This window comes from Neodiprion fabricii, chromosome 4, assembly GCF_021155785.1.
Source record: "Neodiprion fabricii isolate iyNeoFabr1 chromosome 4, iyNeoFabr1.1, whole genome shotgun sequence".
NCBI lineage: Eukaryota > Metazoa > Arthropoda > Insecta > Hymenoptera > Diprionidae > Neodiprion > Neodiprion fabricii.
Genome location: NC_060242.1, coordinates 30,232,509 through 30,247,472, shown reverse-complemented (window position 1 = coordinate 30,247,472; position 14,964 = coordinate 30,232,509). Strand labels below are relative to the sequence as shown.

At 39.8% G+C, this 14,964-nt stretch overlaps 3 protein-coding genes across 5 annotated transcripts; 1 reads left to right on the top strand and 2 right to left on the bottom strand.

The window, feature by feature from the left end:
• The first annotated feature begins 126 nt into the window (after positions 1-126).
• Positions 127-2,470, top strand: LOC124179584 (proteasomal ATPase-associated factor 1-like). Its single transcript, XM_046564141.1, has 6 exons — positions 127-537; positions 634-674; positions 772-1,040; positions 1,162-1,367; positions 1,612-1,927; positions 2,028-2,470. The coding sequence occupies exons 1-6, from the start codon at positions 476-478 to the stop codon at positions 2,334-2,336; spliced, it is 1,203 nt and encodes a 400-aa protein (XP_046420097.1). The 5' UTR covers positions 127-475; the 3' UTR covers positions 2,337-2,470.
• On the bottom strand, positions 2,318-7,914 carry LOC124179583 (uncharacterized MFS-type transporter C09D4.1-like). 3 transcript variants are annotated; one of them, XM_046564137.1, is made up of 7 exons: positions 7,438-7,914; positions 6,470-6,701; positions 5,567-5,804; positions 4,813-5,024; positions 4,647-4,750; positions 4,443-4,553; positions 2,318-3,296 (listed from the first exon to the last, which is right to left on the bottom strand). In XM_046564137.1, exons 1-7 carry the CDS (start codon positions 7,587-7,589, stop codon positions 2,963-2,965), a joined length of 1,383 nt encoding a protein of 460 aa, XP_046420093.1. In that variant the 5' UTR covers positions 7,590-7,914; the 3' UTR covers positions 2,318-2,962. The 3 variants fall into 3 exon arrangements, with proteins under 3 accessions (XP_046420093.1, XP_046420096.1, XP_046420095.1); XM_046564140.1 differs by lacking the exon at positions 7,438-7,914 and adding an exon at positions 7,257-7,385; XM_046564139.1 differs by lacking the exon at positions 7,438-7,914 and adding an exon at positions 6,968-7,051.
• A 524-nt stretch (positions 7,915-8,438) lies between these two features.
• On the bottom strand, positions 8,439-13,931 carry LOC124181503 (uncharacterized MFS-type transporter C09D4.1-like). The gene is made up of 7 exons (XM_046568136.1): positions 12,993-13,931; positions 12,071-12,302; positions 11,383-11,620; positions 10,147-10,358; positions 9,944-10,047; positions 9,748-9,858; positions 8,439-9,386 (listed from the first exon to the last, which is right to left on the bottom strand). The coding sequence occupies exons 1-7, from the start codon at positions 13,220-13,222 to the stop codon at positions 9,062-9,064; spliced, it is 1,452 nt and encodes a 483-aa protein (XP_046424092.1). The 5' UTR covers positions 13,223-13,931; the 3' UTR covers positions 8,439-9,061.
• Between the last annotated feature and the right edge of the window lie 1,033 nt (positions 13,932-14,964).

Genomic DNA, 14,964 nt, shown 5'->3' with positions numbered 1-14,964 from the left:
GGTACTAAAATGATAAACGAAATTTCACTTACGATCGGATGGGTTCTAATGGATTTAAAGCGAGAGAAATATGTATCAGAATGCTTACTTGGTTGTGGTTTTGAGTCACATTGTACTCTGAATGACAGTTCGCTTGAAACTACCTTCACACTACGGCAAAGTTCGTCAGTTCGGTACTGAGGAAAATTCTCAAAATAGAAGACATCGAAAAATTGATTGTTTTTAGCACTTTATAGCCAGATTCTTTACTTTGTAATTTTCGCTTTTCACCGGGCGATACTCGTATTAAAGTATTGCAAAAATATTTGCACCGTCGCGCTCATGCAAGCGACAGCAAGTTTGTTGCCGACTTCAAGCGAGTTTGGAATGAATTGACAATTCGATACTGCAACAATTAGATTGATCGATGATTATATTGTCGCTGGCATTTAAATATCCTACAATTGCTTATTATTGTTAAGGAGCTGAGTCAAAAATGACTGCTAACGGCAATCTGCCTGTAATTAACATTCGTTGCGATTGGGACGCATGTCTCAGGTGATTATTACACATTTGCTAATTTGATCTGCTCTAACCTCATAACCGTTACCCATCGCAAGGTGATAATCAGTTTTTCTCTCTGTCACCAAATAGAGGCCGTGACAAGGAAGCCTGGATTTCCTACAAGTACAGAGGTGATGTATCTCAATGACTCAAAATAATACTTTTTCATAAATTTGAGTGGATTGTGTAATTATTACTATTCAAACAACATGCATATTTTTATGGCAGACCAACTCAGTGTCACGGGAAAACTGGAACTACGCGATGGCCAAATATCGTGCTCGGAAGGGTTCACATTGATGAGTTACACTGGAAAATCAGTGACCATAAAACACACAGACTCCGGAACCGTCACTACGTTTGTCGCTCCCCTGACATCGTTTCCCTTGCACACCAAATCTTGTACCAGGGTCTCGGTTACCCCTGGAGGCTTGGGATTGTCAAGCGGGTCACAAGGAGAACTACAAATATGGGAAGTGCAGCGTGGAGTTATCAGAGTATGGATTTAATATTTTATTCGTTATCGATCAAATTCTTCGGATTGAAGTAGGCATGCCATAGACCGTGGTTCTAAAGATTAACAATTCATGGTTGAAAGTATGGTATGCTCTATTGCAGCGCACATTGGAAGGCCATGTAGGGGAAATATACCAATGCAGATGGTTTCCATCTGGTGTTGTAGTTTTGGGAGGTGGCGCAGATTGGAGAACAAGAGTTTGGTGCGCCCAGACAGGGAAATGTCCCGTTACCCTCGTTGGCCACACTGCCCCCGTCACAGATATGGTTATCGTTGAGAGAGGTAGAAATGTCATCACCGCATCCAAGTAATAATTATTTATACGTCATATTCTGCTCAAAGTATCCATTCACGTTTCAGAAATCCCGAACTCGACATGTTGTTTTTATTATATATCGAGCACATTTGTCTTATCAAAGTGAATCCCAACCCAATGTGAGCTAAAAGAATGCGACTGACAATGTTGTAGTATAAGTTGCATTGTGTGGACTGTTATTCTTTGTTCCTACTTTGTGACACAATTTCTGTTAAATAATCCATGGAATTGTCAGGGATGGTTCAGCCAGACTATGGGACGTTGGGGAGTCTAAATGCCTAGCAGTTCTCTGTGAGTTGACGAGCAGCATCATTGCTTGTGCTATTACTTCTTCAAATCAATTAGAGCTGCCCCCAAACGAAGAGGTCTTGTCAGATCGAGAGATTGGAACACCTGGAAAAGTGCTTGCTCTAGGCTGTGAAGATGGGACTCTTGCATTAGTGGCAATCGCAGCCAGAGCTGAGCTGGGCAGAAAAATTCTCCCTTCTAGTGTGAGCGCTTTATCACTCGTTAGTAACGAGTGTCTGGCTGTTGGCTTAGAGAACGGACAGGTAAGGATCATGTTTTCTAATGACGATCTGCTAAGCATAGTTATCCTGAGTTTTGACAAATTTCTGTGAGTGATAGCCACCGTTTCCGTGTTCCATCTAGATTTATTTGATAAGTATAGTCAGGCAGCTGGAAACTCTGAGGGTAATCCACGAAAGCAACAGCCCTGTCAGAGCGTTGCTAGTGTACAGAGATTTGCTCTTGGTGGGCCAAACAGACGGTGTATGCATTGGTTATCGGCTGTCCTCGTCGAACAAGGATCCCATTTCGCCGGTTCGTCTGCAGCTAACGGGATCCGATTTTGAACCGATCAACGATCTGACATCGGACGGACAGGATCACATTTACGTTGGAGCGAGGGACGGGTGTATACGCAAATACCAAGTCGGTGATATTGTCGAAAGACTTTGATCTCAAGAAAAAAACATTTCCATTTTACAACATTAACAAGTGTGGTTGAAACTTCGTGCTGCTAATGTATGATCTATTCTTTTTTAACATGTGTATGATTTAGAAATATATGTCTATCGAAAGAATCAAACTGATCTATGTATCGATTTACTTATAATATAAGAACGTAGATTAGTCTCACTAGGTCGGATGCATGTGGTGAAAATATTTGTAATTTCTAAAACTAAAATTGAAATAAGACGTGAAACATTTTTGTTCAATCGTATTTTTTCAATTATTCACAGCTCTTTTCCGAAAAATACAGCTTTTCTTTTTGTTCCGTTGTTGATCGATTATTACGACACACAGCGTTGTGTCAATTATATCAGAAGCAGATTTTGATACAATTTATAGGTTTTGACTGTTTTTTGAATAAAATTCTGCGGACATTTTTTGTTCACACGCGAATTTCACTCGAACCAATTATACTAGCCGGTTCTATCACGTGATGTCAAATGCTTTTGGAATAAACCAGAATAAGTTTCTCGAATGGATTTAACGTATTCTGCTTGGCGACAAATTATCTTATCTGTGATCTGAAAATCTTGCATAATTCGATGGTCGAGCTGTTACGGAAAATAAGATTTCTAACTCCGAGGAGTTCTATCCACGCCTTGTGGATTCGGGTCTTCTTTCAACTGTACTTTGTTGAGACAAGCGATTTCTTTCGCATTTTGTCGCCTTTGCAAGTCTTTTGTAAATATGTGAGCTACTAAGCCCGTGAAGCCGATGACTCCAAACCCTATGTGGACCCATAGATCGCTACAAGTCTCCATCACCTTTCCGAAAATAAGTATCATCGCTGCACCGTACGATTGGTGGGCGACAGTCAAATAAGCAGTAGTCACGCCTTCTGGATCCGGGTACGTGAATTCCGCACAAACTTCAAACCCAAGTGTGCTGTAGCCACCATTGAAAAACCTGTAATATGAGCGAAGAGACTTTGAAAATGGCCTAACATTTTCGTCGATGCGCAGCAAATCGACTAATCTTCACAGCTTGTAACCGATGTTACTACTAAACTGTTGAGCAGTGAAAAAAAAAAGTACAATACATTCTACAACGCAAATATGGCTATAATATGGCTGTAGCGGTACGAGCTACGAGCATTACTAATTTTGCATAATCAGAGAGCAAATAATCCCAGATAACAAGATGTTTGCAATTTGCAAGCAAGATATCACGAGTTGTGTGCAAATTAGCTAAGCTTAATTCCACGTATGCGGTTACTTTTGCGATTGTAAAATGAGCACAAGTAATGAAGCACAAATTGGTAGCAATTATGCAACAATTCATGCAATTTGAGTAGTGTATCGCACATCTTGCGCTTAACATGCTGCTAATTTGTGTATTCATTTTGTGCAATAGATCCAGACAAAGTGTGTGTTATGTATTGTAATTTACTTTCTGCTGAAAATCAAATCGTTATAATAATGTAATTGCGATTTGCACACAATCTTTGTTGATCAAAATACTGCAAGGAATGAGATTCCGTCAATGTTATCTGGCACGTACATAGTCAGTATGGGTAATGATGAACGCACCATTTTATACCTATATGTCTTATATGCTATTCTCAAGATCAAGAGACAGGTAACGTAAACGTCTGTAAATTAATGTTTAATTATTTTACACCTCTGTCTATTGCTAAATAAGAGCTGCCTGACCGCTAATTGAGTGACGAAATCGTATCTCGTCAGATTTCCATAATGCGGTAAATATGGTAAAGATCAAGAATTGCAATGTTCAATATTACATACCGTGTTTTGAATTTTTAAATCTATATACCTACATATATCTTTACTCGAAGCTAAAACAACATTATTCAAGTTGATTAAAATATTTTATTTCACGCTATAAAATACCTGTGCAAATTCTCAAATTTTCACGAATCGTTGTATGTCCGATAATGCATAAAAAGAGCAGAACTAAATTGAACTCAATTTAACGAAAACAAACTGATTAACTAGAAAATTTGTCTTGATCTCAATCTGTAGTCAACATCCGTTTTAGCTAGTGTACAACTGCTATTCATTTACAGATAGATATGAAAGTATTATTATTTACCCGAACACGATTGCTCCAAGGTAAATGATCCATTTGTACTCGACCAGCAAGCCGATTCCTACGAGCATAAGTCCGATCCACGATAGTGCACAGACTAAACTTATCATCAGTCTGAAAGAAATTTCATGATGCTTCAGTTTCGGAAACAATATTTTCTCATCTAATTGAATTATGGTTTGCTCTGTCATCGATATTTGAACTCACTTGAACTTGTGTGTCTTGTCAAGTACGACACCCGCGACGATGGAGCCAACCATACCTAAAACTGTCATAATCACCCCGATTTGTCCAACTTCGACTTCCCCGTTCTGAAAAGGAAGAAGAATTTTGAAGAGCTGGTTCTTGGACATTAATTGCGTGGCTTGGTTACCTTGAATCGCCGGAGGTACATTTCGTTCAACAGTGTACTAAGAGCGTTGAAAACGCCTATAGTAACACCGAAGGCATGCCAGAGAGCGATATAGCTCCGATTTGTCAGCAGCCTTCTTGTCAGTGTTAAGAATCCTTCTGTACTTTCTGTCTTGTGCAGTTTTTGCAGCCTCCGGGTTTCGCTCGGTGGTAGCGGAGGATCTGACCGAAAAACTGTTGCAAAAAGTTGTGTGGATTGATACGTAAATTTTATTTGAAGTAATCGGTAGAAGCAATCCAAGGTTAACATATCTTTCGCACTAGTCAAACCGGTCATTACGTCGACGACGTTAATGTAACAGTACATGTATTAAATTACGTACTTTGGTGTGTGCGTAAGTATTAGTTGCAGAAGATATGGAGAGGTGATGGAATTCGATCACGTTTCGATCATGACACGAATGAGCAGAAGGCGTGATGAAGAATGCGTTGATCATGAATGGCCATGCGGTAATCATGACCAACAAGAAGCTAATGTAACTTGCCTTTACTGTTTACCAGTTTCCATTAACAATTAATTTTCATTCGTTGTATAAACGAGCAGACGGCCATTGGACGAGAATTGCAAGAATCGTGGAAATAAGGCTGATCGGATTAGCCGAATTTCAGTTTACCCCATTTACCCTTGAAGTGGAACATGCTGGCGTGTTGAATCGCCAATTATTATGATATTTTCTGCGTGTTCTTATAGATAATACGTATTTTTAAATGCTCACAGACAAGTACAGCAGCGGTGACCAACGATGCGAAGATAGCGGTAGTCAAGTAGAGTACAAACAGATCATTTCCAATATTTTCTAGCTTCTCATGATTCCTGACGATGTTTGGTGGCAGGAGGAAATTAGTTGCTAATGCTAGTTGACAGCCAAAAAGCCCAATTGCCGTGGCTGTTGAAATCTCACGGGGTCCAAACCAGTTAGCGGCAAGACGGCCAGGGACGCTTATCACGAACACCTAATCCATAAAAATGTGACAACGATCTCACTTTTTATAAAGATGAGAAGCTTGAGTAGAGAAACCTTCAATAATATCTTGTGAAAGTTATGATTGTAAATTACAGCAGCTGTGACATTCCGAGGCCGGTACATTGTGAAGGTGAATATACTAGGCGATATCGCGATTGATCAGACAGTAAAAAAGTTGGATCATTGCGAAATGGTCGCTTTTTATACACCGCATCCCATATCTACGTATGATATACATCTGCAGCAGGTCGATGAGATTTCGTAATTACTGCCTTCTGAACACCATCAAGTCGCTATTACAGTACATATGTATATGAGTTGGAGTTTTTTAGTCTACCCATTTGCACTCACTGAAATTCAGCAAAAGCAATAAACTATGCATTCACGTATAAGTAAATGGTACAGGAAATTTCTGAACCCTTGGAAACTGCGAGCAAATTCGTCAATGCACCTGAAAATTTGTAATGGAACGCGGATTATTATAGTTGTATACCAAAGAACAATCCTAGCAGAATGGCAGTTGGCCACATATCGTTAAAGCGATCAGTTAGCAGGCACCTTTCGCTGACATACGTATGTATTGATTATAAGAAGTGATTACAGGCATAAAAAAATGTATTCAACGAAGCGTGTATCACCCGATATGCTTTTTACCTGGGCACTAGATATCACGGCTTGGCCTATGAAGGTGACGTAGAATCTGTCAGGTGAGGCTGAAAATACTTTGATCCAGCTGCCGAGAGTGATAATAGCACATCCGACGATCGCGGTCCAGTGCAAGCCCAATCGATCTATGAGATACGATGCGGGAAATACCATAGGAATGTAAATCACCAGAAATACCAGGGAAGTCCAGTTCACGGCCTCGAGCGATACGTCGTAGTATCTGAATAAGTAGTGTCTTTTTGTTAGAATTGTAGCGTTACAACCCCCAGAACTTGTGCGATTGTGCAAAATATACAGGCCGTGTAACAATATTATGTATTAAGCAAGTCTCTGAACGGGACGAAATAAAACTTATTTTTCTAAGAAACATTGTTACGTAATTGCACATGTTGTAGGTAACGATGATACAACTACTTCAATGTCTTTCGTTTAATTTTTAGATAACCGAAAGGAACTTTTTACGGTAGATATATCTGATACTCATACATGCATTTGACGGCTTTGCTATCGACGTATCACCTCGTTTGCCTGGTCGAAGGTTGACTGAAAATAGCGAATGCTGTAAAAATGCTGTACAAATGCTGTTCTTATACTCCGGCGTATTTGAATAATTCTCGTTAGTCAGAAACACAAGTTAACTTTCCCGGAATGTGTGAAAATAAAGTACCATTAACTATAATGATAATTGGATAATTTGGTAAAGGGCGTTATACTGGACCTTGGTCCAACGTGAATCACCTAATACAGAATACTACACTGACAAATAGTTGCATACAAATTCGGTTCGAGGATGACGAAGTCTTCAACGGTACGTCGTGTTACGTAATGTGGAAACCTGAGAATCTATCAGGCATTCCGGTTCTGATAAAAGTAATGGTTTAGGCCGTGAGCGGGCTCGTGCAGGGTGTTGGTGGTATGATAGCGATAGCGAAACGTGTCCGCGTGTGATTACATACCTTTCAATGATGTTGCTTATGATACTGTACTGCAGCCATTGTCCGATGCCTGCGATTGCGTAGAAAATGAAAATGGTAAGCATCAGCCATCTTCTTGCGTACACCCTTGTCAGGGGGATAGAAGAGGTTTCGGTGCACTGTTTTTGGTCCATTTCAAGCGACCTCACGCTCTTCACTGTCGTGGGAATATCCGCAACCAAACAGCTGTACAACCAGTATTTAAAATCATCGAAAAAGGCTTCTGACGCACAGACTTTCACATTTTTTTCCCATACGGCACTTTGTGTTTCAATCCAGTCTAGTGACGATTACGTTTTGAAATCAGGATAAGCTTAGGAGCCTTCTGCTGGTCTCGTGTACCGTGCGTCTGAAATCTATTGAAGAATACTGAAATTAACGATGTTACTCTGAGCCGACGAATAGCTCATAGGCACAACTAATTTCTGCTGTTGTTGATGAAATTATAGCTACAGGCCAAGTTTGTTTCTCAAATAGGCATTGGGGGAAAACAAGAAGTGATCGGTAGGTTTGACTGGACTCGTATTTGACCCGAGCTCCGCCTTCTCGCTCTGACGTCAGCATAACTGCCGGCGAGGATACCTTGAGGGGGCATTTTAATAAACATGCTATTGCATCGTAGAAATGCGCTAGACAATAACTATGCCTAGGAGGTTAGTCAGAGTGAACAGAAGTGTTTCACATTCAGTCACAAGGTGAGTATTGTTGAGCATTCGAATGCTCTTCGATTAACAGAATGTTTTCCAACTGTCTGTATAGGTGGAAACCTGTATTGTTACACAGATGGTGTACCATTTAAAATGGAACTAAAATGTTGATAAAATGAATTAGAAATTACTATTGGCAATATTTGAAAATGATTGCAATGTGTGCGGAATTATGATTTGTTTTTAACAGTATTGTGGATAGAATTGGTTTTTCTCATTTGCTACCTGTTCACAGATGAATGTCACGTGTACCTGGCAGTCAAAGTTCACCGCAAGTTTATGTTTTGTTATCAAATTTTATTTATGATGATATCTTTGAAATATTGGAAATACATTTCCGTTGGTATATATACAATTCATAAAAATATGACTTAGCGATAAATATGTACAGTTTTAACCTACATTATACTAGATTATACGCACCTTCGAATGTGCTGTTAATTCATATCTCAAGACTAAACAATCAAGAACAAAGGAGAATGACAACTTCAATTAGCTAAGAGTGATTGCGATGAGTGTTTTATACAAATTGATACATGGAAAAATTTTTAAATGTGATTAAAGATCTCACAAATATGACTTTTATAGCACAAAACACATTAGACACGTCGACTTCCGCAATCACTGCAGTATGTTTTTCCACAAAAAGATATGATAACATATCACTAATGATGGTGCAGACAAAAAACAATTTTTCATGAACAAACTGAGTACGCTATATAAATGACTTAACACACATACTACTTAAATGATTAAACTAAAAAACAATCTTTGGTTACAGTTTGACAACGTCAGCGTTCGGCTCAGAATTAAAACTACTCGTATAGTCCTATTATATGTACGTACTGAGGTGACAGCATCAAAGTGATCCCTACATACCGCTAAATAAGTGCAACTTATTAAATAATTTGTTTTTCGTCTTGAAAACTTGTATTGCTCATTGGAACTTCTTTGTAATGCGCACGTTGCCTGGCATTCTGTCGCTTCTGCAGGTCTTTCGTACAAAGAGTGGTAATCAGTCCCATGAAGAGGAAAAGCCCGATCACCAGGTGCGCCCATAGATCACCAAAGATATCGATTACCTTCCCAAATATTAATACTATAGCGATGCCATAGATTTGATTAGTGACATTTAGAAATGCGGTAGCAACTCCTTCTGGTTCTGGATACGTGTATTCTGCGCAGACTTCATACCCCACGGCGAAGTAGCTAGTTATGAAAAATCTGAAACAGTAATTAACGTGATGTGGAGTCCATTAATTTATGACCAGTAATGTAACACTGGGGATAAATAATTTGGTATCTTGTTCGCTGACGGTGACCATTTGTAATTTTGATAGCTTTTGTTAATGGAATACATAACTGTTATAGCGGAATTACAGAGAATGCGGACATTAACTTTTTTGGGATTTATTATCAATGGAATTCGCAATAATGACTTGAGAGGAGGTTAACTTTGTGTAAGTCACTCTCCCGGAAGTAAACTTTAACATCGATAATAGCAATAGGCTGTAAAGTCTAATCATCCGTATCGAACAAAGAAGCATTCATGACGATGTACATCAATATTAGAATACAAAATTACCCAAGGAATGTGGCTGAAACGTAAACCATCCACTTTATCTCCATAACCAGTGAAACTGCGAAGAGTATTTGTCCCAGCAAAGAGAGTGCGTATACCGCACTTATCGTCAATCTAAAATCACCCACACATCAGTTACGTTTCGCAATGTTGCAACAAGGATGATTCATTAAGGCTTGGAATGAATGTCGATACTTACTTGAACTTGTGTGTTTTGTCAAGTATGTAACCAAATATTGGAGAACTGATTAGCCCCATGATGACGATTGCCAATCCGATTTGTCCCGCCTCTTTTTCTCCATGCTGTATGAAAGTACGTGAATTGCGTTACACCAATTATTCGACCTGCAGTGACTTACGATGGTCTTAAATACTCAAATATTCTGTGTGGAAAACCATTACCTCAAAATGTATTAGGTACATTTGGTTGAGAAGTGTTGCGATAGAATTCAGGACGCCGATGTTTATGCCGAAAGAGTGGCACAACGCGAGGTAACTTCTATTCGACAGAAGCCTTTTCATCAAGGGTAAAAAACCATCTGAATTTTCAGATATATTCAATTTTTGAAGACGGCGAGTCTCGCTGGGTGGTAGGGGAGGCTCATCTCTTAAAACTGCAAGCAGAACGACGTCACAGAAAATTGACTTATCTAAGGATCAGAAACTTGGATGGAATACATGTAACCGTTGTCTTTCGTACTTCACGAATTATCTGCGTCTATCATCTAACTTATATAAACGGACATAGTTCTTCTCTGGACTGTTTTTTTGTCCTCTACATACAGTACTATTGTAAATTTATACACTTCCCACGTTTCGAATTCCGTAAAGTTTATTGCGTGTCATTGAAATCAAGAACGCTCCTAGAAGCTTAGCGAGAAATCTAAGTTTAAGTAGTTGTTGAATGAAATTGCTGAATCATTGATTTTCAGATTATACTTATTCTAAAGTCCCAGGTCTGTCAGCTCTAGATTTTCATAGCGACTTCCAGAATATTCTTTTTTGTGGTCAATGGAATTTGGATTATTGAAGTTACTGCTAAATTATACTGGATTTCATTGACGTAGATGACTGTAGGCTCTTGGGCTTTGCATAACGTAATGGCCGCATTCAACTATTGTAAGTTGATAAATAGTCTCAAAATTTGATAAATTGGGCCGGGAAAGTCCGATGTAGTAGTTTCCCGGATTCGACGCTGAAGCGTCATAGATTTTGCCACATCTGTATGGGTTCTGTATAAGCGTAAACCGGAATCATCTCAAATTCTATGCTTCAATATTTATATGCTGGAATGTAGCGACGTTTGCATAAATAGAAACAACAGAACCTCAGATCATGGAACGTAAACATCGATGACGTGTTCCACAAGTCAAGTGTATCGTATTGATATCGAGCAAACCTTGTGAAACATATCAATTGATGACACATTGTTGTCACCATACTTCAATAGAAGCACGTGCAATATTATAAGTTGAACCGCACTAATGTACCGAAAAATTCAATGGCAAGTACACTCGTCTTTAGTGTGAATATCAGTGTATTCCGATTAAAATATCTAACATCTGGGTTTTTGTTTCATTTTGCAGAGTATATAGTGTTTGGTTAAGTGGAAGAAGACTGGATGTTTCGGTTACTTACAGACGATCGCGGTGATGAGTGCGACAGTTGAGTAAACAGCGAAGAACCAAAATAACCGCGACAGGTCGTCGCCAATATCATCCAAATCATCATGGTTCCTCACAACTATTGGCGTCAGTAAAAAGCTGCCTGCGATACCCAATTGAAATCCAAACAGACCCATGGACGTGGCTGTTGATACTTGGCTCGATCCAAACCAGTTAGCGGCAAGGCGGCCGGGTACATTCAGCACGATCACCTGAGCATTACTGGACGTTATGATGTGAACATGAAAGATTCGGGCGCGGATAAAAAGATGCGAACACGTGTGCATTGCAGGATCCCCGACGATTCTCGTACGCGTTATAGATTCATACATTGGACAGCCGATGTGGAACTGTCTATAATCGCTTATTTCAGAGGGCATGATTAGGGCTTTAGCTTGAGTCAGATCTACGCATGGACGTTATCTAATGGAAAATCGTTACATCGGTGTCGTTTCTCAATTTGTTTTGAATATCGTTATGGCTAGCCTTTGCCCAACAAAGACCAAGAAATTGGGTGTATGCGATCCAAGTTGCTAATGAACATTTTCAGACCGGTGCATGTGTCTCCGACAGAATTTATTGACCCTGGAAATATTCGCGGTTTCGCATGGACATTATACGTATAATTGGTAACGACGTTCACGCCAAACGAGGCGGATTACCTGCGTACTGGCAACCAGCGATTGCCCGATGAATGTCACGTAGAATCGGTCGCGTGGTATCGAAAAGACTTTAATCCAGGATCCGAGTGCAGTGAGCAGACACCCAACAATTATGGTCCAGCGTAGACCAATTCTATCCATCATGTAAGATATTGGGAACACCAGAGGAATGTAAGCCAACATAAAGAGTAGAGATGTCCAATCCACGGCGATAGTCGAAACATTGTAATACCTGTCAAATACATATGCTTTATTTCATGAAGATCCAGGAGAGCTTGGATTCACTCATGCTGCAGCATTTGTTACAAAAAAGTGGGCTGAAAACTGGCGAGGTTCGCACATCATAGATACGTTAAGGTGAAGAAATATTCAGAAGAATTACACGATTTTGCATATTCAGAGTGGCTTAATTGGAGTAGTTAAGTTTGAAAAATGTGGTCAAGTTTTTCTTTCTGTTTACTAAAATTCCGAAAGTTCGACGCTTTCAAAATAACGATCTTTTCTCAAATTGCGGCATTACATTAACCTTGCGAATTTCGTCGTCATGCAAATACTGAAGCAAATGTGCCGAACTAAGGTATTCAGAGATTTTCCTCATCCTTGCAGAAGTTTTGAAATTCAATAATCGATCATATTTTGCCGTTTTACAAATGACGAGTCTGATAACTTAAGCGCTTTTAATATGTCTGTAACTACGCGGAGTTTATGGCGTGGTGTAAGAATGCGAAAGAATTGACCACAAACCTTGGGTTGGTGATTCGTGGTAAATAAAATGAGGGAAAGAAGAGATCGCATTATGTAAAAGTTACATTGCTCGATGTTACAGGAACTTAATTGTACAGTCGAGTGCACGGAAGCTTGTCGCCGTGAAAACGTTTCGAAATCGAATGGTACCTCATGCAGTTCTCGGATACTTTCATACCTCTCAATGATGTTGCTGATGATACTGTACTGAACCCACTGGCTGATGTTGGATGAGGTGAATAATATGAAAATGAAAAGAACGAGCCATCTCCTGGTGTACACCCTCGTCAGCGGGGTGTTCGAGTTAATGTCGCTGCGCTGTTGTTTCTGTCCGACGGCAATGATCACTGGGTCTTTAGTGCGTGTCAGATGAGCAGTGACGGCCTCCATTTCGGAGTCGAAAGCCATTTCAACGATATTTCACAGAATGTCCACCAGCTTGTTTCGCGCCTCACTGAACGATTTTTATCGAACGCCTGCACTGCGCGGATTTCCGGTTCCCGAATAATTTACGCGCACGATGCCATCCCCTTGTTGTTGATAAATGACGACGTGCGCGTATTTATCGCCAAATGAGCAAACTACTCGAGATCAGAACCGACTTACTCGAATTTCACCGATTGTCTGAGATCTACTCCCGACACTGAGTTGCTTTTAAGGGGATGCCAGCGGTGAAGGACTTGCGCTACAAGACTGATTTTTACCCATTCCCCACCTCTGTTGACGTCAGAGGGAATCCAGCACGCTTCGAAACTTGCGGGACCGCCGGTCTGCACGGCGTGCGGACAGAAACTGTCTCTGGTGAAACTTCGGCAGGTACCAAACGGTGGTTTCATCTTCGGATAACTGGAACTCATTCCAGTTTTGTGAATACGTTTACATAATTTTTTTTTTCTCTTGTTCACGTTCGTACAAAAGTTATTCACTAGTGTAAAAATAGAGATTCAAAATCATAGTCCAACCGAATCTTTCAGTAATAACCTTCACTTCGCAAGACCTGATACCTGAACTTGAGTCTCTTCAAAACCGTTACAACTATATAAGATTACGAAGGCGTGTACGATCAAGGACGGCGAACATTGTATCCGAACTAGATCGATTAAATGACTTTTAAATTAAAGTTTTAACTCCGATTACGTCTGTGGGATTTACTTGATTTTACAATTATTATGTAAAATTTTTCGGTTCAATACACAAAATATAAAAAAAAATAAAAGATGTCGGAATGATATCTGGCTTTAAATAAATAAAATATCCCCAATTCCGTATTACACGTGTATAAGGTGTCACACTTGCTGAGATATTGACTGAAATAACACTATATATATTCATCATGATGTCATCGTCAAAAAATGACTTACAAATGGCCAAAAGACGACTAGGCGTATCAATCCTGGATTTGTTAATGACGGCCAATAAGCTTGAAGTTGAATCTATGTCAATCGTAACTTGACGCGATTGGCGATCGCCGATCCTGATGACCACAGATGTCCTCGAAAATAAGTTCAATACAAAGTCGGACGAATAAGGAGACATCTTTTAGTTATCACTCACCATTTTTAATGTTATAGGATAGACAAGATCTTATAATAAAGATTTTGAGGCTTCTACTGAATATTTTCCGTTGACCAAAAGTCAATTAAAACTTAATCTTCGTATCTCACTATCCGATTAAAAATATTTTCCAAACAGTTCATAACGTGGTTGGCATATCGCTGCAGACTATGGCAATTAAAACATGCTTTTCTCATCTATCTTCAATTATCTGAAATCAAATACGAGTTGACCATATGCTACTCGGGATGCCATCGACGTGTTGTTGCTTGGACGATTTCAACTGCGACACTTATGATTTACGTCTATGTTTTCAATTCTTCGCCGACATCGCCTCCATTGAGTAACCGCTACTAGAAACCACGCAGGACTGGCCTGACCACAATTCCATGCATTCACGCACACTTTTCAACACTTCCACCTCAAGGAGCGTTCGACGTGCATCCCGCTCCCAGACGCGGTGGATATATTCCGATTGCCATCGGTTGCAGCGGCGCGATACTACTGCACTTCTGCCGTGTAATTATTTTTAAATTATCGGTGAATTATTCAAGGCGGCGCACCCAGTCGAGGTGTGAAATATAAACTAGAATATC